Genomic DNA, 24,575 nt, shown 5'->3' on the forward strand with positions numbered 1-24,575 from the left:
ACCTAAGAAAGTCACTTAAATCCTCTGAGCTTCAGTTTCCTTATCTGTCAAATGAGTGGGTTGACTTCAGTGGTCTGGAGATCTCAGCTCTAAGTCCATGAGCTTACGACCCTAAGCTGGAGGCTGAAAGCAGATTTCCTGGGCAGGACTGGAAGAGCCAGAAGGGACATACATAGCTGATATGCTTGTCCTGGCATCTGGCCTTAGGAAGGTATGGCAAGACCAGGGGATAGGATGATATAACCATGTCAGAGAGCCTTCCCCACAGGTGCCCTGCACCCTTCTTCACCATTCCCCTTCCCACCCTCTGCCTCTCACCTTAGCTGACTCATCTCTCTTCTGGGCTCCTTGTGTCAGCCACTGCAAAATGTCAGTCATGACTCAGCAACGGAGACATTTCCTTCTCTTTTCTGATGGCCAGCTGCTGCATTTGATTCCCTCTTCCCACAGACACCACTCAGGGCCTGCTGCTCTCCAGTTCTCACCTCCCACCCTCAAGGAAGGTCTTGGACCTAGCAGCCTATAGATTCCCAGAGCTCTCTGAGAAGCTAGCACACTATGGTGCAAACTAAGAGATCAGGCCCTGACGCCAATCTTCAACGACCTCTGTGAGGACTCAGCCAATAACTCACTTAGTGACTGAGTGAGGCACCTCTCCTTCCCTGGCCTCCTCATCCATCAAGCAAGGTTTAAATTATTTCTAAGTTTTCTTCCTGCACTGGCGCAATGCTATTGCATGTTTTAGGGATGGGGAAAGTCTAGAGCTGCAACTCCAGTGGTGTGGGGAACCCTCATTGTGGGAAACCTTCTCCCAAGTACAGAATAGCAACTCATTTAGTCTTTATTGATCTCTTTTCACCACACCCCAGCAGCTAGTGCCTTTGCACTCCAGAATTACCTTGTATAGGGTAGGAACTGAACCTGTGATCTCACTGGTAGAATAGATCTCACTCCCAGATAAGAAAATTAACTTTACTAATGCAGGTCTACACCTCTTCAAGAGTTGCCAAGAGCATTTACAAATAATTTATCCAAGGAAATAGAACTAGTAGGGACAGTGGATAAAATGCTAGCTCTTAAGTCAAGAAGGCTTATCTTTCTAAATTCCCTCAGATATTTACTAGCTGCATCATGTAACTCCATTTGCCTTAGTTTCCTCCTCATTAAAATGTGCTAGAGGAAGAAATGGCATCCCTGTCTCCAGGGCCTGTCATATAGTAGATGCTTAATAAATGCTTATTCAATGGAAAGGTGTTTAGAAGAATTGCATATGTTTAACCTATACTGGATTGCTTGCTGTCTAGGGAGAAAAATTTGGAACACAAGGTTTTGCAAAGGTGAATGTTGAAAACTATCTTTGCATGTATTTGGGAAAATAAAAACCTATTTTAAAATAAATAAATGCTCATTTGTCGATTATGTGTAATTTAAAGGCAAGAGTATTATAGAGGGCACTGAAACATACCCAATGTCACGCAGCTGTACCAAAGGCTGATTTTGAAATCAGGTCGGCTGCATTTCAAAGAAAGACTGTATCCAATATGCCATGCTCCTTTGCATATAGTAGGCATTTAATGAATGATTAGATTCCAAATTGGGTTGAATTCCAAATTCTCTCCCAGCTCTGACATTCTAATGGCTTATGTTCACAGGTCCTTTCTGGGTCTAACAGTCTGGGAAGAATTGAGAACAGTACCTGTGATCATCGAAATAGGGAACTCTGGTGAATTTCTATTTGATTCTTCACTGATATAAAATGGCATCTTCTTTATAACTCATAATTGCATATTTTTTTTTGCAATATAGAGGGTTGCTTAAACTTGTGACTTGTGAAGGGTCACACAGTGTACGTCAGAGATAGTATTTTCACCCCATTCTTCCTGGCTCCCAAGACTGGTTCTCTCTCACTCTCTGGTAGATGCCATGCTACTTTTCAACAACCTTGAAAAGAAGAATCAATTCAGGAAATAAGGATTTCGTCTCTGATTTTGTCACTACCCACGAAGGCAGTGTTGGAAAGCCCTTGTTTTGTCATTTCCCAAACTGTTCATAAGTTACCCTTCAGGGATTTCTAGATGGTTTTTGCTGTGATCATTCATCAGTAGACTATGGGTGCCAAAGATGAAGGGAGACTCTTCTATTGTGTATGAAGGTGGGGTGGGCAGAAAGGACCTGATCTCTCTTCTAATGTTCCAGGTTCTATCAAAGAGGTAGTTCTTGCAAAGATCCACCGTCTCCCCACCAATCGGGGGGGAATCCCTCTTGATCCTATTCCTTCTCATACCCCCCTTGGACTTGTTTCTTCCTTCAGTCATCCCTTCTTTCTCTCTTCCTCCACATCTCTATCTCTTGGTTTCATCTTAATGCCTACAAACATGCCCAGGTCTCTCCTATCCTTACAAAACCTTCACTTGACTTTGCCTTCCTCTCCAGCTGTCTTCCTATATCACTCCTACCCAATTCCAAGAAAAAGATATCTATGCTCACAGCCTCCACTTCCTCACCTCCCACTCACTTCTGAACTGCTTTCAATCTAGCTCCCAACCTATCACTAGACTGACACTGCCCTCTGCAAGGTTGACAGGTTTTTATGAGTGCTAAATCTCATGGCTTTTCTCAGGTCTTATTCTTGACCTCCAGGCAGCTTTTGATACTGTTGACCACCTCCATCCTGGATATTTTCTTTCCCTAGTTTCCAGGATGCTGTTGGGTCTCTCTTTGGTCTATCTTCCCTTCACTCACTTAAATCACTACCAGTGGGTGTCCCCAAAGTTCTATCTTGGGCCTTCTCTCTTTCAGTGAGATCATCAGCTCTAGAGAGGTTCAGTTATCACTGCTATACAAATAATAGTAGTTAGCATTTATGTGACAGGTTTGCAAAGCACTTTACATATTACCTCATATAGTCTTCCTAGTGTCAAGATGTAAGTGCCATTATTATCCTCATTTTTGCAGATGAGAAAACTGAAGGAAGTGAATTTCTCATGCTCACGAAGCTAGTGCCTAAGGCAGAATTTGAACTCGAGTTTCCCTAACTCCACGTCTGCCTGAGTCTCTGTATTTGACCCTAATTTTATTGCTTAACTGTTTTGTCAACTGCCTGTCTGACTGCTCTACCTGAATATTCATGGAAGTTCAAACTCCACAGGTCCAAACTAGAATTCACTATCTTTACCCTAAAACTCTCCGATTCTCCCAAACTTTCCTATTTCTTCTGAGGGTACCACCACTGCTCCAGGTATCCACTTTCAAAAACACCTCTACAGATACAATGACCTAAGGTCTTTCCCAGATCTAACATTGCTCTAAGATCTCTTCTATTTCTGACATGATATATTTTTGTCTCCCCCTTATCCAGTAAGTTGTCTAGTCTTGTTAAATCTGCCTTAATATTTCTCCCATAACTTCTCTCTACCAAGTCCTCATTATCTCAGTTGATTAATAAATATTTATTAACACAAATTTATTATGGGTTTACCACTTTGGGCAATAAAATAACTATTGGAATACCAACAATACACTATACAAATACAATATTGAAAAAAAATATCTATTCAGAAGGAGCTGACATTCTAATGGAAGAGACAAGGATACATATAAATATATAGAAGATATAAGCAAAGATAATAAATACAAATAAGTGCAAAATAAATACAGGATGGAGAGGGATGACATTAGCAATTGGAGACCTTAGGAAGAACTTCATGAAGGTAGTTTTAAAGGAAAAGAGGTCTCTGTGACCCTGTGTGTCCCACACATGTGGGACAATCAGTGCAAAGGCACGATGATAGGAGATGTAGTAACCTATAGATGATATAAAGAAAGACAGTTTGGCTGGATTGAAAAAATGTGGGAGAGGAAATAATATACAATGAGGTTGGAAAGATAATTTAGGACAGTTGTGAAGAGCTAGACACACTAGGAAAGCCACTGATGTTTATTGAAGAAGGCAGTGATATAAACCAATCTGCCTTTATGGAAAATCACTTTGCTAGCAGTGTAAAAGATAAACTGGAATGAAGAAAAACTTGAGGGGATTAGAAGGCAATCTAAGCAAAAAAAAAAAAAAAAAAAAAAAAAGTAATGAGAGCTTCATCTAAGGTGGTAGCTATATTACTCAAGAAGGGATCAGTCTCGAGAACATGAAATAGAAAGGGCAAAAATTGGCAGCTAATTAGATACAGGAGATAAGAGAGAATGAAAAGTCAAGGAGAAAAACAAAATAATGAACTCCAGAAACTGGGGAAATGACATTGCCTTTAATAGAAATAAAGAAATTTTGAAATGGGGAAATTTTTGGGAAGAAAAATAAGTTCAGCTTTGGATATGTCAGTTGAGTTGCATCCAGGATATCTAGTTTGAAATATCCAATTGACAACTGGTGATGCAAGATTAAATGTAGGAAGAGGGACATTGGATATATAAATTTGTGAGTCATCTACACAGAAGTGCTAATTAATCCTATGGGAACTGATGAGGTCACTAAGAAAGAATGTAAAAAAAGAATGGGGAGAGGCTTGAGAAACAGCCACATTTAGGAAAGGAGAAAAGGAGGAAGAAAACAGGCATTTATTGAGTAACAACTGCATGCCAGGAACTGTGTGTTAGAGAAGTTTACAAATATTATCTTATTTGAGTCTCTTAACAATTCTGTGAGATAGGTATTATTGTTGTTATTATTATATCTATTTTACAATTGAGAAATGGAAACAAACAGAGAATAAATGACTTGTCTAGGTTCCCCCAGTTAGTAAGTGTTGGAGGCCACAATTGTACTCAGGTCTTTCCACTGTACCCATGATATCCATTTTTCAACCCAGTTAATTAGGAGAGAATAATCTGATCACTAACAAGATAAGATGCAAATGTAGACAGATTGGAGGAGAACCAGGATTTAGTAGTGTCTTGAAAGGCTAGAGAATAGAACCTATCAGGAAGGGGTGATTAATAATGTCAAATGAAGTAGATATGTTGAGAAGGATTAATGTTTTTTTTTGTTGTTGTTCAATAGTTTTTTAAAAGATTTTAATTGTACAACTTTAGATTATTGAAATTATGGCTGATGTAGATGAAAATTTGGTAGCTAAATATCTTGAAATTTGAAGAATAATTTTTAAACTATTTTAATAGTTTTTATTTACCAGATATATGCATGGGCAATTTTACAACATTGACAATTGTCAAACCTTTTGTTCTAATTTTTCCCTTCCTTCCTCTTCCCGACATGGCAGGTTGACCAATACATGTTAAATATGTTAGAGTATAAATTAAATATAATACATGTATACATGTCCAAACAGTTGTCTTGTTGTACAAAAAGAATCAGACTTTGAAATAGTGTACAATTAGCCTGTGAAAGAAATCCAAAATGCAGGTGGACAAAAATAGAGGGATTGGGAATTCTATGTAGTGGTTCATAGACATCTCCCAGAATTCTTTCGCTGGGTGTGGCTGGTTCAGTTCATTACTGCTCTATTGGAACTGATTTGGTTCATCTCATTGTTGGAGAGGGCCAGGTCCATCAGAATTGATCATCATATAGTATTGTTGTTGAAGTATGTAATGATCTCCTGGTCCTTAGGCAGCTTTTTCCTAGGAATTTGGCTCAGAAAGAGAAGAGAGATCTAATATGATTGCTTCTGGGTAAGCTTTAACCTGGGTTAAGGTTTTCTTTTTTTAAAAAATTGGGATATTTGAAGCCATCAGGTAAGGACCCGTAGACTGGAAGAGAAAGAAGATTAGAGAGAAGAGATGGCTAATTTTTTAGTCTGCTCAAGAAGATAGGAGAGGGTGAAATCAAAGGCACACATAGAGAGAAAGGATCACTTCATTATCAGAGTAAGGGGAAAGGAAGAGATATTAAGGGGTTTTTAAATGAAGAAAAGAAACATTTTTCTCATAAGATAGGAAGTTAAGAGAGGTAGAAAGATGGAGAGTTTGAAGAGAGAAGAGGTTTGGATAAGCTTTTGTCGAAAATGTCAATAATGACACAGAAAAATGCCAGGATTGCTTTGCTGCAATGAAGGTCCTATTGAACTCGGATTACATACATTTATAATGTACATAGTAGGCAGAGTCTTGCAACTTCCTTCTGCCCCATTTAGCAGCACGTGAGTTGGAGTGCAGAAGATGGGAGTAACCTGGGGCGGAGGTTGCAGGAGCTTCCTAATTGTTCTTCTTAGCTGCCAAACTGACATTCCCAAAACACAAGTCAGTGTCACATTCCTGCTCAAAAATCCTTGTGGTTCTATAACTTAGGATAGAATAGGAATTACTCAGCATTGCATCCCAAGTCTTGCACACAGTGGCCCCATCCTACCTTTCCAAACTCATTTCCCATTACTCTCTTTCATGCTCTCTACATTCCAACCAAACTGACTTATTTGCTATTCCCTGAACTTTGCGCAAATTTCCTTCCAATTTTTACAATTCTTTGTTTCCTCCCAATCGCCCCAAGGATTAGTGTCCTCCTCTTCAAAGTACCTTTTATCTATTTCTCTTCTATATGCTCTTATATAAGCTCTTAGGAGGAAGAGACTATTTTCTTCTTTATCTCCAGTGCATAACCTAGTGTCTTGTACAGAAAAGATTTTATTCTATGAGGAGGTATTCCTTGGGTTCTCCTGTGAATTTTCACAATTCACATCATTCTTCCTCAGATGTCTCTTCAGACGCATTTGTGGTTTAGACCTAAAAGGTGACATTATAAACAAACCATATCAAGGAAGAAGAAATTACCTTTTGGATCTAAGAAAGGAGGAAGAATTCATAACTAAACAAGGAACAGCGAGGATCACAGAAGACAAAATGTACGGATTCTATTATATAAAGTTGGAGTTTTTGAGAAACAAAACCAGTGCAGTCGCATTAGGAGAACACTTGGGGGGGGGGAATGTTACTCTTTGTAACAAGTTTCTCTGCTAAAGGTTTTATATCCAAGATATATATGGAACTGATTCAAATTCATAAGAACAAGAGGTCATTCCCTAATGGATAAAATGGTCAGCGGATATGAACAGGCAGTTTTCAAACGGCGGAATTCGCGCTATGTTTAGCTCGGGATGGTAGAGCTGTTAGGGTCTCTGCAAAGTTGGCCACTGCAGTGGATGAGCTCGGGGCTCGGGAGGCCGTTCTTTACCTGACTAACCGTGTGACCCTGACAAAGCCACTTCCTCTCCAAGTCTGTTTCCTGTTATCTGTAAAATGGGGATAAAAATACTTGCACTACTTACCTCCCGGGGCTTTTGCAAGAAAAGTGCTTTGTACACTGTAACAAGCTATAGAAGTGTGCTGTTGTTCTCCCGTGGAGGGTACAGAGTGTGTTCCGGGCCTGCCGGAGCCTCACCCACGTTAGGAGGGCGCTTTGGCCGGCTTTTCCAGCCCCAGGACAAGGCTCTGTATTAGGGGGAATCTGCCTTGAATACTGGACCTAAGGGGTCCCTGACGATCGGATGTCCCGGTCACAGGCATTAGGCAGGAGGTGCTGGTCAAAGTGACCATCCCCCTGAAGCCAGGGCTCCTCTCAGCCCCGGCCAAATCAGAAATAGAAGCCGCCTGCCTCCCTCCTGTCATCCCTTCCTTCCCCCGCAGCTCCTTAACCAGCAGCGATCGATGCGGCCGGCGCGGACTGCCCTTCCCCTCCCACTCCGCTTTCCCTCCTAGCTGCCCGGCCCGGGAGACTGGGGGGGGGGGGGAACCGAAGGGGGGCGGTTTACGCAGCGGCCCGAGAGTCCATTAAGAAGGCGAGCCTGGCTTCCCCGCTTGGGTAGGCGGGGCTCGGGATCCGCTCAACCCAGGGAAAAGACTGAAGCAGCCCCAGCCGGAGCGCGCACGGAGGCGCGGGGCACCCCATCTCCCCCTGCAAAGCCGGGCGCCCTCCCTCGCGGAGAGCACCAGTAAGCAGGGCGCCGGGGCCGGGCTAAGCGTCTCGGACCAGCCAAAGCGGAGGGCGCCGCAAGCTGCTCTGGGGAAGTCCCAATGTCAAGGGCGAGGCGCTGAGGCGCGTGCTCCGGTTTGGACAGCGGTAAGGAGCGCGGGCGACCGGGGCCGCACCGGGGAGCGGCCTAGCCCAGGCTGGGTGTCTCCCGTGGGCGCAGGGTGCAGGGGAGCGCAGACCGAAGTCTGGGGCGCGCTACAGAGAACTCCCCGACGGCACAGGTGCAGCGCCCGGAGGGGGGAGTGGCCGGGCCGCCGTGGGAAGTTTGATTCTCTGGGGTTCGTTCCGGCTCTGAAAGTCCCTGACTTTGGAGAAAGTCGCGGAGACTTCTAGGTGAGGGAAGAGTGAGGGACGCCGCGGCCTCCCGACCTCTGTCACCGCGGGAGCCCTGCTTCCCGCCCGCTGGCAGCTTCCACCTGACTGCGGAGCACTAGATTTGGAATCCGCGGCTCTGACACTGTTAATGTGACCTTAGACAGCCTTCCGGAACTCTGGGCACTTGAGAGTCGGACAAGTGCACTTTGGAGGTCCTGCTTCGTGCTAGGTCCCACAGCCCCGTGCGGGGATGTAGGCAGCTGGGGGCCGCTGTCCAAAGCGGTGCGAGGTTGTTTCTGGGATGGGGGTGGGGTTGGGGAAAAGCCCCCGGGGTCAGGAGTGCCGGCCTCGCCGCGTCCCCGGCCTCCTCCCCCCCCTCCCCCCGACGCAGCTTTGTCTTTCTCTCCCCTCTGTCTGCAGGCGCACGCGGCAGGACGTTCGGGAGCCACCATGGTCAGCGCCTCTCCCGGCGGCCTGTGGAGGCCGGGCTTGCCCGGGGAGGCCCTCAATGTGAACGTGGGCGGCGTGCGGCGCCGGCTGAGCCCGCGGGCGCTGGCGCAGTTTCCCGACACGCGCCTGGGCCGCCTGCAGGCCGCGGCTTCCGAGGAGCAAGCCCGACAGCTGTGCGACGACTATGACCCGAGCAAGCGAGAGTTTTACTTCGACCGGCACCCGGGCTTCTTCCTGTGCCTGCTGCACTTCTACCGCACCGGCCGGCTGCACGTGCTGGAGGAGCTGTGCGTCTTCGCCTTCGGCCAGGAGGCCGAGTACTGGGGGCTGGGCGACTGCTTCCTGGCCGCCTGCTGCAGCGGCCGCTACCACGAGCGGCGCCTCGAGCGCCACAGGCGCAGCTGGGACGAGGAGAGCGACGTGAGCAGCGTGGACACGTCCCCGGACGAGATCTCCGATTTCAACCAGGACCTGCAGCGCTACCGCGCCGTGCGCTGCGGCCAGCTGCGGAAGCGCCTCTGGCTCACCATGGAGAACCCCGGCTACTCCCTGCCCAGCAAGCTCTTCAGCTGCGTCTCCATCGGCGTCGTGCTCGTCTCCATTGCGGCCATGTGCATCCACAGCCTGCCCGAGTACCAGGACCACGAGGACGACGACGTGGCCGTGGCGCACCCCCTCCTGCTGCGCCTCGAGTACTTCTGCATCGCCTGGTTCAGCTTCGAGGTGGCCTCCCGCCTGCTGCTGGCCCCGAGCCTGCCGCGCTTCTTCCGGCATCCGCTCAACCTCATCGACATTGTCTCTGTGCTGCCTTTCTACCTGACGCTGCTGGTGAGCGTCCTGCTGGGCCGCTCCTCGAAGCTGGGCAGCATGGGCAAGGTGGTGCAGGTCTTCCGGCTCATGCGCATCTTCCGGGTGCTCAAGCTGGCCCGCCACTCCACCGGGCTCCGCTCGCTGGGGGCCACCCTGAAGGTAAGGCCTGGTGTGCCGCAGCCCTGCCGCGCCGCGGGGTGACGTCCCGCGTCTGAGCCTCCGCCCCGCGCTTTTGGGCCGTCCCTAGAGTTGTTTAGCACTAGAAATAATCTTAGGAACCTAACTCAACCATCGAATAGTCCTACGTGCGATGTGCTAAACATAACGTGGAATAAAAAGGTCCCGTGATCTCGTACCGTAGTTTCACCGATAGGGGGCTCCCAGATGAGGAAACTTCCTCTGCCCAAGCTGCTGAATAACCTCGATAGCTTAAGGCTTCGGCAGCTGGAAGCATTGGGAACCGCTCACTCAGGGCCCCGCGGCGAGCTCGTCCCAGAGGCGGGCCGGAAGTAGCCTCCAGGTCAGGAAACCAAGACTGCAGGCCCCTGCCTTCAAGGAGCTCACTTTATTTATATTGGGGCATATTGTTGTTGAGGCGTTTCAGTCTGACTCCTCCCGACCCCTTCAGGTTTTTCTGTTTTGGGCGAAGATAAAGGGGCTTGCCGTTTTTTACTCCAGCTGTCTTACAGACGAGGAAACAGGATCACGTGATTTGCCTAAGATTATACATGCAGTAAGCGGCCAAGTCCTCATTCGAACTCAGGTCTTCTTGGCTGCCCGGCTGCCCCACCCTGGGCTATATAGCAGGGTACATTAGGAGAGGGAGGAAAGAGTACTGACAACTTAGGAGGCCCAAGAGACAGCTCTAGCTGGAAGCGGCATCCGAGGCTGGAATGTGCAAGGTTGTGGTGACGCAGTAGACGGAGCAAAGAGGGCTTCCTTACGGACACGCTAAACTTGAACCGCCAATGAGCATCCAAGGGGGGAAGCCCAACAAGAACTTGTGAGGCAGGCTAGAGAGAGCGGTGAGAACGGGAATCGGAGGGCGGTCTGCTCAAGGATACGCTAGAATTCTAGGGTTAGTTGAGACCACAGAGAATCTGGGAAAGAGAAACCCATGGTTAGGAGGGAGGAAATGTCCTAATGAGGAGGGGCAGTGAGGCCAAAAAGCAGATGAATAACAACAACTAAAAACAAACAAAAAACAGAAGAGAATATTTAGGAAGAGGAAATGGTCAGGGAAAACTGCCTTCTAGAAAAGGACTATGCCATTCTTATTTAAGAAGCCAGGGCATCAGAGACGGTACAGGACCGAGTTCAAATTCAGCCTCAAACACTTGACACTAGCTGTGTGATCCTGGGCAAAAGTCATGGAACCCTGATTATCTTACTAAAAAAAAGAATTAAGAAGTCACTGGTCAACTGGAAGAGGGCAGTTTCCTTTGGTTGAGAAAAAGAGCCAAAATCCAGGTGGCTGGAAATTGGTGAAGTGAGAGGTAAAGGAGCAGATCTAGTGCACAGAGGTGCTTAGGATTTCAGATCTGGTGCAAAGGCAGTCACAGTATGTTGGATCAAAAGCCAGCCTTGAAGCCAGGAAGACCTTGGGTTTAAGCCCCAAATTTGCCGCCTACTATCTGTGCAACATCGTGCAAGTCACTGTATATGTCAGTGTTCTGTGCAAATCGCCAAGGTGAGTTGCAGAGGTCATTTACCTGTGTTGATATAGTGAGTTTCCTCATGTGGGTGTTCCCTATGCCAGTGAAATCAGAGGTCCAGTCCCTGTTTTGGGGAGGGAGGTTGTTGTTGTTCAGTCATTTCAGTCATGTTTGACTCTTTGTGATCCCATGTGAAAAAGATACTGGAGTGGTTCGCCATTTCCTTGTCCGCTCATTTTACAGATCAGGAAACTGAGGTAGACAGGGTTAAATGATTTGCCCCAAGTCACACAGCTAGTAAGTATCTGAGGCCACAATTGGACTCAAGCCATCCTTGCTCCAGACTCTATCAGTGTACTATTTAGCTGCCTTGTTAGGTTTTTTTTAGGAAGAGTGAAACAAAATGATAACTTGAGGGGATGGCAGGGTCAAGTGAAGATTTTTTTTAAAAGAAGGGGAAAAGTGGGCATATTTCCAGGGCAACAGGGAAAGAAAAGAATAGAGAATGAAAAGAAGCATTTCTTTAACATCTGCTAGGCACTGTGGAAAGAGAGACTGAATGGGATTGCCTGTCATCAAGGGGAGGGAGTAGAGGGAGGGAGGGGATAATTTGGAAAAATGAATACAAGGGATAATGTTATAAAAAAAATTACTCGTGCATATATACTGTCAAAAAAACTTATAAAATTTAAAAAAAAAGAAAGAGACTGAAAATGAGAGGGAAAAAGAGGGAGAAAAGGGTAGCACAGGATAATGTAGAGTACAGTGGGGTGTTTATATTAACGAGTGGGATAAAGTGTGTAGATTAATGGGAATGGGATAAATGGGGAAGGAGAGGGGGAGGGGGAGAAGATGAGAGAGATCCGTGGGAGGGGGAAATTAAGTAATTGTAAGGCAAGATAAGGAATAGAACTGAAGTAAAAGAGTTAGCTGGGATAGGAAATAGGAAATATACATAAACACATTAACAAGGATAAGGAGTAGAATTTATTGGTAGGGCTAGTAATCCTTGCTCTCAGACAAAGTCAGACTTAAAGATTCACTCAAGAGAGAAATCTATATTATGTCAGCCATATTAGTATTGTATGTGTGTTTATGTTTGCATGTAGTGTATGTATGTGTATGTATAGATATATGCAGGGGATGTGAACATACAAACACACACATATCTGCGTAACTAATCTGCTTGAGAAAGTGTGGGGAATGAAAAGAGAAAAAAAGAATATAGTAACAAGTGTACACAGCAGAGAACAAAAGAATAACCTACAAGAAAGCAAAGATGGAAATAAATATGTCTTCTATTTTTATATATGCTTTCTTGAGATGAAAATTTACTGTTACATATATTATAATTCTCTCTAATGTTCTGCTGGGCACATAATAATGTTTTGTTTATTTTCCTTTTTCTGTCTTTCTTTTTCTATTTTTTCTTTGTTTTTTCTTACTTTGTATTTCATTTTAAATAGATAAATAAATAAAATAAAATGAGAGAGAAAAGGGATAAAAGAAAGAATAAACTTCTGGAGCAGATAGAAGGTGGAATAAAAAGTCTAAGTAGAGGTATTTTCTGTGGCAAGGAAAATGGTGACTTCTCTATTAAAGGCTGAAGGAAAGGAAAAAAGAATGGGAAATGATAAGGAAGGCTTTTGACATGTGCTGTAGGGGAAGAGGATATGTATGATCTCTATTTCCTTAGTGAAGCAAGAAGTATATAATCTTTTGTTCAGAGAAAGGGAGAGAGGTAGTGTGAAGAACTGCAATAGATAAAATTTGAATCAAACAGAGTGTGATAAACATTACAGAGAATGTGGTAGTCAATGTGGGGTGAGAAGAGGAGGCAGAGAATTGCCATGCAGCAGTAAAAGCCCATCTGTAGTGGTCCCAGGCAGCCTAGTTTTGTGACTTACTCCACTTATGATCAGCAAAATAGAAAATCGATATGAGCAACCTAAGATGGAACCAGCAAGGCATGAGCAGGTCAAAGGACAAGGCATTCCAGGGAAGAGAACCTTAGACAGGGTAGACCTTATTAATCAGAGTTAAGACTATGAGGCTAGAGCAAAAGCAATGGACTGAGAGAGTGAGTAGATGACAGTGAGAAGGAAGAAAAGCCTTAGGAAAAGTCAGATAAAGGGTGAGATGGAAAGAGGGGGTTATGGTTAAAGAGAAGAATTTCACAATTCAAGATTATGAGGCAGCCTATTTAAAAGTGATGACAAGAGTAATGATGTGATTATGTGTATATTGAGGTGGAATGAAGGAGTTGGTCATGGAAAAATGGGGAAATTGATTAGTGTCCAGAAAGTTTGAGAGGATATGATAGCATTTTTTCAAGACTCATATATAAGGACAAGAGTTGGAATGGAAAAGATTTTGAGCCAAGTACTGAGCATCTTGAAAAGGAGAATTACTAGAGCAAAGTTGTATAACTGCAATAAGGATTTGAAATTCATGCTATAGGCCATTGGACTTCAAATGAGGAGAAGTTACTATGTGATAGCAACAGATAGAAGGTCTGGAAGGATCAGTTAAAAGCAAAGAATAATAATAACTAATATTTATATAGTGCTTACTACATGCCAGGCACTGTGTTAAGCATTTATAATTATTATCTCATTTGATCCTCACAACAGTTTAACTATATGAGGTAGTGCTGTTATTATCTCCATTTTACAGATGAGAAAATTGAGATTAGAGACTGTCCAAAATCTCATAGCTAATAAGTATTTGAGGCCAGATCTGAGCTCAGGCCAGGCACTCTATCCACTGTACCACCTAGCTGCCTGTTACATACTCACTCCTATTTGCTCATTTCATTGGGGGTGTGTGAGAAGGTTCTTTCAGTACTGGAGAGTGACCTGGGAGGCAGTATCTTGGAGGCAGCAATGTAAGGTTTCCGTGATTTAAAAATGGATAATGCATGAGAGGACAAGATTGAAGATGAAAGAAATTTAGAAGAGGGGATGTAAAAGGCAAAATAGAAGGTGGAGGATTAGAGGAAAATGGGAAAACTCAAGATGGGGGGAAGGAGAGGGGACTAAGATGCATGGAGATGAAAGAGCAGTGTTAATATGGAAATGGGATTTTCACTCCAGAAAAAGACAATTTTGATTCACAGAGATTGGGAGAGAAAGAGGTTAAGGTGATATGCTATGTGAAAGTACCAGTTCACTCAGGTTCCTATTTTCAAAGAGTCCTATGATAAGGTAAGACCATTTTGTTTAACATTAGCAAGAAGTGAAGCTGATTATGGCTTCTGGGTCAGTAAACCTAGAGAATCTGGTTGTTAGGGGCCTGATGGAATTACCATCTAGCCCTTCCCTAAGGAGGAGAAAACATGTGGAAAAATAAACAATGATTTGCTCAGCCTAACTTGGCTAGAAATTAGTGATGGGACTCTCACCCATTATCCTGCAATGACAAACCCATTGTTCTTCCTACTCATTATACAAAGCTGCATTGAGTTTTGCAAAATGTTCCTTTCACAAAAGTCTTCTATGGAAGATAGTGCATCTACTTTTATAGATGAGGAAACTGAGGCCATAAAGCAAAAGTACTTTATCCATAGGTACATAGCTGACTAAGTGTCAGAGCCAGAATGTGAACTCATCTGTCTAGAGAATTTATTTATCAGTACACCCGATAAAGTAGCTGACACTCCCTACCTTCTTTCTCCTTTAATCTATAACTGGGCTTTGATGAGGAGGAAAAGGAGAAGAAAGGAATAGGAAACAGAGGCTGGATTTTGGGGTTTGGGAAGGAAAGTACAAAGGAAAGGGGGACAGAGACTGATGATCAAAAAGTTTTTTAAAGCACCTATTATGTGCCAACTACTGTCCTAACAACTAGGGATACCAAAAAAGAGCCAAAAAACATGTTTAACCTATATTCTGATATAGGTCTTGCTGTCTTGGGGAGGGAAATAAAGAAGGGGAAAAAATTGGAATACCAAGTCTTACAAAATTGAATGTTGAAAACTACCTTTACATGTATTTGGAAAAATAAAATACTATTGAAAAAACAAACAAATAAATATAATATTTTTAAAAAGAAACAAAGATAGCTCCTGCCTTGAAGAAGCTCATAATTGAATGGAGGAGACAACAAACAGGACTGTGTAAAAGTACCATCCCCTCTTAGTGTGTGTTTGGAACTGCTTCTACTGAGTTATTAGTTCTTCATTCATGAAGAGGATTATGACATCAGGGAGGTGATGCCATAACATGCAAGTGAATTGGATTTCAGTGAGGGAGGGCTGTTCAAGGTCACCAGCCTCAGTTTCCCCTCCTGTGCCATCTGTGTCCAGGGGTCAGATATAGATCAGGACAACAGGAGATGGCCCTGGATGCATTGGCCTTTTTAAGCTAACGACTTCAACAGGTCTGTTTGACTGAGATTGTCCCCATTAAGTGATTAAGTGATTTAGTAAGTAGCAATTGAAACAAAGAATCTCCTCTTTCACCTAGTCCAAAAAAATCCCCACATAAACAAACAAACAAATAAATAAATAAATAGATAGATCTTGTTTGATTATCTGGTTTGGGATTTCTGGCCTAAGCTAAGAGCCTACCTTGCTGTCTGACCTTGTACCTACCAATGGACTTCTCTGGACTTCCTCAGAGCATGAATTTAGAGTCAGAAGGAACCTTAAAGATCATCTAGTCCAGTCTCATTTTACATATGAGATAACCAAAGTCAAAAGAAGGGAAAGGGTTAGTTTACACAGAGTGAGTGATAGAAAAGGAAAGAAGGAAGGCACCAAGCATTTATTTATTAGGGGGTGTTATGTACCGAGCCCTGTGCTAAGTACTCTCCAGATATCATTTCACCTAATATAACAACTCTGGGAGCTAGGTACTATTTTCACACCCTCTTTACAGTAAAACTAAGGCAAAGTTTAAGTGACTTGTCCAGCTTGTCCACACAGCTACAAAGTTGAGGCCATGTTCGAACTCAAGGCCCAGCCGTGCTCTGTGTCTGACAGCTGAAGGCCTTTGACTCCTGAACAATTTTTACTCTGTGGTAATGACTCAGTGCTTTTCTCCATAGAATGGAGGGACTTTTCATCCCTGACATTCTAGTCACCATACATTTCTAGATGCTGAAGATATCAAAGAGAAAAATGCATGGAAGATGACCCGTTAAGTTTCAGAGCTATAAGTTACTAGCGTGCATAATGCTATAGATAACAATCCTCTACTGACCAGAATTATTGTGAAAAACCATAAAGAGGAGTGTTCTTTACAGTTGTACTGTTGATGTCTGACTTTTGACCTTAGGGTTTTCTTGACAAAGATACTGGAGAGGTTTGTCCTTTCCTTTTCTAGCTTATGTTATGGGGAGGAAACAGGCACACGGGTTTAAGTGACTTGTCCAAGGTCACACCTGCAAAATGTCATGTCAAATCTGAACTCAGGAAAATGTGTCTCCCTGCCAAGGTCAGTAGTCTATGCAATACGGCACCACCTAGTGGCCGGTTCTTTATAGTAGTTCTGTGCACTTTGAGAAATACACATGTCTCCTAACATTTCTAACCTTGATTCCCTTTTGGGTCTCATGGTCTTCTGTGTGCTAACTGGTCATTCTGGTTGGCTCCTCACTGCACCTTTTGGCCTAGGCTCTGGCACTATTATCTCCCTACCTCTTCTTCACAAAGAATGTCAAATCTGGAAGGACTCCTCTGGGGAGAAAGGTAGGAGGAAGAGAGGAGATAAGGAAAAGGTTTCTTTCTCCCCCCATCCCCTTCTCAGAAAAAGAACAGAAAACAGAAGAAGAGCCAGAGAAGTCTCCGATAAACGGGGCATCTTAGGAAGTTTCCTGTTGAATTTATCATCTATTTAAAAAGGCAAGCTTTTCATAATAGAAACTCAGTTTCATGTACAATTCTCTCGTTCTATAATGTATAGAGAAATGCTTGATTTATTTGTGTTTGCCAATTTCAAAAAAAAAAAAACAAAGTGAAACGAAAAATGAAATAAAAGATTTGAAACTAGATAACTTCTAAGACTCCATTTAGTTCTAAACCTATAAACCTATGAGCCTCCACGAGTCAAAGCTGTTCCCCTAAATCAGAAAGTGATCTCTCCTTATTCATCTGTCACTTTATCTAAACTCTTCCCCCTTTTCCCCTATTCATACTTATTTGTGTACAATTTTATTCCCTCTTATTAGATTGTAAACTCCTTGAGACAGGAGTAACTGTGGATGGTGGTTGTTGTTTTTAATGTTTCCTTAGCAGCTGTCGCTTACACATGGATAGGTATTTAACAAGTATTTGGGAAACTCAAACAGGAGTAAAAGAGGAACATAAGGTTGCTCTAGTGCAGTCTTCTCAGGTTACAAAAGAGAAACTGAGGCTCCCAGATTAGCTGATTTGTTCAAAGCCCCACAGCTAGCTGGTGACATTCTGGTTCCCTGGGTCGCCTCTGAGCAGGAGGGTGGGGAAACCTTGGGAAAATCTGTTGCCAAGTTTTGTGAAAATCTGCTAGCTGGACATCCTGGGCTCTCTATCTCTTCAGAAAAGGGTTTCTTAGGCCCTGGGCCCTCCCTCTGCAATATCTGCTTCCTGCCAGGCAGAGAGCCAAGGCAGGCAGACACTGATGGCTCCAAAGAGGAGAGAAGATTATTGATCGAGGAGCAAGCCTTTAGTCACAGGTGTCAATTATCTCCTCTAAGACAGATGAAAGTCTAGTCTAGACTTCAGGGGGTCTCAGACTTCTATCCTGATTTCTTCTTTGTGAAGGGAGGTGGGAACCAAGAAAAGACTTGAAGATACGAGGTAAGAATTCATAGAATGTCAGAGCCAGGAGGACATTAAGACAGAGAATGTTGAAGGAGCTAGAAGAGAATTTAGAGATCATTTAGGTAAAACTCTTTTTATTTTACAGGTTATTTTACAGGACCAGAAAGGGAAAGGAATGGGTGAAAGGTTACCCAACATGTGATCGGTGAAGCTGGGAGATCTGGAGAAGAAGAGAGGGTTATAGAAAAGTGTTCAATGTCTTTGCTTTCTCTTGCAGCATAGCTACCGGGAGGTAGGCATCCTGCTCCTGTACCTGGCTGTGGGAGTGTCCGTGTTCTCTGGTGTGGCCTACACAGCTGAGAAGGAGGAAGATGTGGGCTTTGACACGATCCCAGCCTGCTGGTGGTGGGGCACAGTGAGCATGACAACTGTGGGCTACGGGGATGTGGTGCCCGTGACTGTGGCAGGCAAGCTGGCCGCCTCGGGCTGCATTCTGGGGGGCATCCTGGTGGTGGCTCTCCCTATCACCATCATCTTCAACAAATTCTCCCACTTCTACCGACGCCAGAAAGCCCTGGAGGCAGCCGTGCGAAACAGTGACCAGCAGGAGGCCGGCCTCTCCGTGGATGCCTCCGGTACCGAAGAGGGTACTTCTCAGACTTCCAATGAGACATCTCAGGAGGGGAACTTCCCAGAGCCCAGGCCCCGAGCGTCAGATGTGGCCCGCATGTCGTAGGTCGTAGGTCATGGGACTTAGAAGTGGGAGGGACCTTAGACACCATCTAGTCTTCAGTTGCAGATGAGAAGATTGAGATCCACGGGTTAAATGATTTGCCCTGACAAACAGCAGAGCCAGGATTAGAATCCCAGGTCTTCTGATTACACTTTCATTATTTTTTCCACTTTTTCCAGATGTCTTCTCAAATCTATGAAAATTAAGGTCCATGGATATGTCCTTTCTGCCCTTCAGCTGCTCACATCCATCTGGCTAAAAGTGGCCAAAAGCTGAAAACATGGAGATACCCCTTCCCAAGTGGTTCTGGAGCCCTGGAGTGGGAAAGGATCATCTCCTTCCTCACCCAAGGAATATTCAGGGGGAAAGCCTACAATCAGTGAAGGAAGAGCTGAGAACTCTCCCTTTTCTTCTAAAAATCCATAGAGGCCTCCAACTGCTTTTCAGAGTAGCTTCCACCATGGTACCCAGAAAGAACAGGAAAGTATAGAGGAAATATTTTATGGCTGAACCATAAAGTGGAAATTCCCAGTGGAACTGGGTAAAGTATGGGAAGATAGTCTTTATTTCAGAGACTGAAAGCATCAGGTTTACGGGACAGGGCTGCTTTCCTTTGATCTAAGAGGATGGCACCAGGATATGAAAGGCCTTCTGTTATTGAAGGAACTGGTGATATTTGACCTGGAAAAGAAAAGGCCTGGGGAGGGAGAGGATAACTGACTTCATGTATTTGAAGGGCTGTCATGTGGAACAGGAATAGCCTATTTGGTCCTAGAGGATAGAGTTAAAGAGCAGTGAGTGGAAGTTGAAAAAGAAGCAAACAAATTTGTTTGAAGGAAAAACTTAACCATTAGAGATGGAATGGGCTGCTTTGAGCACTTCCCTCTTTGGAGGACTTCAAGGAAAAGTAGAATAAGTACCAATGGGCCAAGTGGGGATTACTTCTTAGATATGGATTGGACTGTCATCTTAAGTATGTATTCTGACGTCCTCCCAGCTCTGAAATTCGCTTTTAGCCTCAGCGTGGTTCTATGTAGGACTCCCTTCTCCTCACTTCCTAAGTGAGCTGAAGCATCATGATTCTTGGGCTGAGCTGAGCCAGCCCTTCAAAAGGTAGGACTTGTGTCTCCCACTATCCTCCTTTTGGCCAGATTTCACAATTGTGCACATCCTTCCCTGCCCACTCATACTCAGACCTGCCTTTGAGCTCCTCAACAAGGCTTGATTGCTCCCCATGAGCTCCCTGCCCTCTCTTTTGGGACAGTGTTTGTTTGGGGGTATCTGACCAATTAGGTCCTACCCAGTTTTAGAGTTTAAATCACCTTGTCTCCAGACTGGAGCAGCCATGGCATCAAAATGAGAAGCTTGAGGGAGTGAGGAAGGACTTTGGATTTGAAAGGAAAGGATCTGGTTTTGAATCTCTATGTATTCCCTGTCTTACTTTGGCCCCTCATTTTGCTTTTTCAGCCCACTTACCTATTTATAAAAAAGAGAGGGTTGGACTAGATGGTATCTAAAATCTATTTAACCTCTAGTATGTTCTAAGGTCGCTTTCAGTTCTGTGTTCCTATGATCTTATCCTTCAGCAATTTTAGGGCTGTCAGACCTTGGCCCTTCTTGAGTCAATGCTATTGCTTGCTGAGTGAAAGGAGTTTACCCCTGCCAGCTTTCCTGGTCTGAGCTTGGGGGTTCATTAGCCAAGTCTTCCTTCTGCTTTTGCTTCTGCTCTCTTATAAGCATCCTTATAGGCCAGGCACCATCTGCAACCATCCCTTAAGTCTGAGTGAAACAACTTCTTTGTGGTCAGCCCCCACGCTGCAAATGGGGCCATAAATCATGACGTGGTAGATGAAGGCGGCCTGGACTAGTTATGGATTGCGTTTTCTTTTGTGTCCTTTGTACTCGTCATGGATCATTGTGTTGATGAGAAGACCTGTCAGTCGTGGTTGATCTTCGCACAATGTTGCTGATATATGTGAGCTGGATCCAAGTCTTGGCTAATGTTAATTGTATGATTTAGGGCAAGTTAATACCCTTTAGTTCGGTTTCCTCTTTTAAAATGGCAGTAATCATACCTCCACAGAACTTTTGAGATATCAATTAAGAAGATAATTTATAAAGTACTTTGTAATTATGAAGTACTAGACATGTCAGATAATTCTAACTGCAAGCACTATTATCTGGTCTTTACACATCTACCCTAAAGCCTCAGGCCTTTAGGCTTCTTCTTCCAACTGTGAAAACAAGTCAGTTTTGCCACAGTCAAGCTTGTCTCTAATCTTTTCTCTCACCCTCATCTGTTCATCTCTTGTTACTGTATCTCCATTCCCATATAATTGGTCTCTTTCTTCCCACCACCTAAAGCCCAGCCTAGTGTGTCACTCCCAATTACCATTAGCACAAGAAATAGGATAACACAGACACAAGGCCCATTTCAGAAGGCTAAACTACAATTGTTAAATTGCCCCATTGTGCCCAAGAATTTCCTCTACAGAATTTCTGGTAGGCAGTCTTCCATTTTTTACATTATGTCAAGTGATCAGAAGCCATCATTACAAGATTTATTTGTTAGGAAGTTATTCTTTCCATTAAGTAAGTTAAAATCTCCCTCCCTGTAAATTCATTTTGCTGGTTCTTATTCTTCCCTCTGGGGTTAAATAGGTATCTTCTCATGACAATCTTACAGATACTTGAAGACAGAGATCATGTTCCCATCTTGTCTCTTCAGGCTAAACATTTTCAGTTCCCTTAAGCAATCTGTTAGGCACTGGTGCCTAGTCTTTTCATGTTCCTAGTATCTATCTTTTCTGTGTTTTTTTTTTTTTTGTTTGTTTGTTTGTTTTGACATTTGATAGTATTTTTTCCCCTGGTGTATATTAGAAAATTTTTAGCATTCATTTTTACAAGATTTTGAGTTTCAAATTTTCCTCCTTTCCTCCCCTCATCCTGAAGATGATAGGCAATTTGAGATCTTTATTCATGTACTATTATGTAAAACATATTTCCATGTTAGTTAAAAGTTGTAAAAGCAGCAGCAGATCAGAAGGGAAAAAAACATAATAAAGTGAAAAAAATATGATTTGATCTGCACTCTTGAGACCATCAGTTCTTTATCTATTATGGACTTTATTGTGAGTCCTTTTGTCTTTGTCGTGGATCATTGTGTTGATGAGAAGAGCTGAGTCAATCATATTGATCATTACACAATGTTGCTGACACTTGTGTATATGTTTTCCTGATTCTTCCCATTACATTTTGCATCAGTTCATACAAATCTTTCCAGGTTTTTCTGAAATCTGCTTGTTCATCATTTCTTATTAATATTCCGTTACATTAATATACCACAGCTTGTTCAATCATTTCCCAATTAATGGGCATTCCCTCAATTTTTGATTCTTTGCCACCACGAGAAAGGCTGCTATGAATATTTTTGCACATGTAGGTCCTTTTTTTCTTTTTTATGATCTCTTTGGGACTACTTAATGTAAAATTATGGATGCAGAAACTCCAGAATGGAAGGGCTGCCTGTCTTTTAGACTGATATATAGTACTTACCATGTGCCATGTAATGTCCTAGGCAATTTACAATTATTATTTCATTTGATCCACACAACCAACCTGGGAGATAGGTGCCATTAACTATTATCCCCATTTTACAGATGAGAAAGCTGAATCAAATGGGTAAAATGACTTGCCCAGAGTCATGCAGCTATTAAGAGTCTGAGGTAGGATTTGAACTCAGGTCTAATGCTCAATCCACTGTGCCACCTAGCTGAACTGAAAAAAGTAAAGATAGTGGGTGGGGATACTGAGGGCCTTTGTTTGAGTCCCAGTCTGCAGTGTTAGGTGACTTTGAGCCAGCTTCTCCTCAGTTTCCCCATTTGTGAAGTAGTGCTTCCACTCAGATTTTTAAAAATAATTTTTGTTAATATTTTTTAACATCACTTACATTTTCCAATCTCTTTACCCGCTCCCTAAACCCTCTCCCTCATGATCAATAACTTTAAAAAAATGTTTAGTAAAACCAACTGAGTCATTGAAAAATGAATCCATTAAGTGCAGTTTCCTACCTTCCCTTTGCAAATAATTGAGAGGTGCCTTCTGAGATCTTCCTTAGGGTTTACACTCCTGTACTACTTTACAAAATAATTTCCACATAATATTAATTTAGATAGTACATGTATATTCCCATTTAAACAGAAGGAAACTGAGGTTTAGCAAGAGAAAGTGATTTGCCCACATTCACAAGGTCCACAGTGAAAATCAAGTCTCCAAACTAACTGTTCAAAGCTCTTGGAAATACTCCTTCCTATCAGTTGGGAGCATCAAATGGAATTTTTTTTTTAGTTGTTCTCTACAATCGTTCTCTACAGCATTATTACTAATAGACAACTGAATGCATGGACAGATGCATAGACGGGTGCAGGGACTCCAGACTTGGAAGAGCTGCCTGGGATGAATATTCTTTGGAGTCTGTACCCAGTCCCTAGGACCAAGGCACATACTTGAGGGTCTAGAGGACAGACTCCTGAAGGCATCCAGAGGAGCCAGCTTGTTTTGGGACATTCTCATTCTAGGAACAAAACCGAAAGCTGGAAAATCCTAGTCTGGGCTGCTAAAGGGATAATATTGTGGAGGAGCCTTCTAGTCTTGGCAATAGAAGCAAACCCTTTCTGTGAAAACTTGAATCAATTAAAAGCATTATACAAATGAAGCACTTGAGCCCAGGGATCTTTTGTCTCTAAGGCTGGGTCTCACAGTCCACTTTACAGGGGAGGGGAGGGGGGGAAGAAGGGGAGAGGGGAAGGAGAGAGCAATGCGGAGTGAGCTGGACTCACTTTTGTTCTTTTGTTCATGCTGCTCCTAGGCTTGGGATGCTACCCTTTTTCTCTTTGCCTGTTGGATTTCTACTCATTTTTAAAGTCCAACTCAAATATCTCCTCCATAAAACCTTCCCCAATCCCACCTCAGACCTCAACTCTGCCTTTCACACATTAGCATATGATATATATCTATGTGCCGCATCTTACCTGCCTTCTACAACATCCCACCAGAATGTGAGCTTCCTAAATCCAATGTCAATCATCAAGCAGAACCTCATCTGTACCTAATAGCTCTCCAGTATATTTAAATTGAATTTCACCATCAGTGTAGCTGCTTCCCTGCTCACAGAATCCATTTGCTTCATTTTAGATGAGAAAATGATGATCACCCAGGGAAGTTGTGATTTGCTCCCAAGATTCGACTGTACACCCCTGCTTCCGTCATTATCATATGGCCAGGAAGGGGCAGAAATGGAATCTGAGTGCAGGTCCTCTTAAAGGCCAATTCCAATGCTCCTTTCACAATACCCTGCTTTACTTACAATCAAGGCATCAAGGGAATCTAGAACCAGAAAATGAATATAAGAATTATATTTTGCTAAACTATTTTATACTATTAGATTTTTATTTATTCCATGAAATATTTCCCAATTAGATTTTAATTGAATTCATGCAGCACCCAGGAATGTTGTGAGACTCAAATTCTTCTCATGTAGAAGACCCCAGGCCCTGGCCCAAGAGCTATCCTCTTTCACTAATTTCTAATCTTCCAATCCCTGACACTAGGCTTAGAGCCACTTGATCTTTGGTCCCTGAGCAAGGGATCTGTGAATAATAAAAGAAAACATTCATTAGCTTCAAGCCTATGATATTTTTTTGTTCCTGGGAGTATCACATTGCTGCATCCAGTTCCCTTATAGCATCCTCTGCCTCAGAACACCCATTTTCCCATTTCCAAGTGAAGCCAGACTTATCTAAAAGGGAAATCTCTTGATTGCCTGGTGAATTTTGGGGTGTGTTAAGCTTCTGTCTTAAGAAATGGAAATTTCATTAGTGTGGGTACTACCTTGACAGGCTATGGAATCCAATGGTCCAAAGACAATCCCTTTAT

At 43.4% G+C, this 24,575-nt stretch overlaps 1 protein-coding gene across 1 annotated transcript; it reads left to right on the forward strand.

Annotated features, from left to right (window-relative positions):
- Positions 1-7,784: 7,784 nt before the first annotated feature.
- KCNS1 (potassium voltage-gated channel modifier subfamily S member 1) lies at positions 7,785-23,365 on the forward strand. The gene is made up of 3 exons (XM_074288503.1): positions 7,785-8,023; positions 8,672-9,670; positions 18,186-23,365. Exons 2-3 carry the CDS (start codon positions 8,702-8,704, stop codon positions 18,642-18,644), a joined length of 1,428 nt encoding a protein of 475 aa, XP_074144604.1. The 5' UTR covers positions 7,785-8,023; positions 8,672-8,701; the 3' UTR covers positions 18,645-23,365.
- Positions 23,366-24,575: the final 1,210 nt, after the last annotated feature.

This window comes from Sminthopsis crassicaudata, chromosome 2 (genome assembly GCF_048593235.1).
Source record: "Sminthopsis crassicaudata isolate SCR6 chromosome 2, ASM4859323v1, whole genome shotgun sequence".
In the NCBI taxonomy this organism is placed as follows: Eukaryota; Metazoa; Chordata; class Mammalia; order Dasyuromorphia; family Dasyuridae; genus Sminthopsis; species Sminthopsis crassicaudata.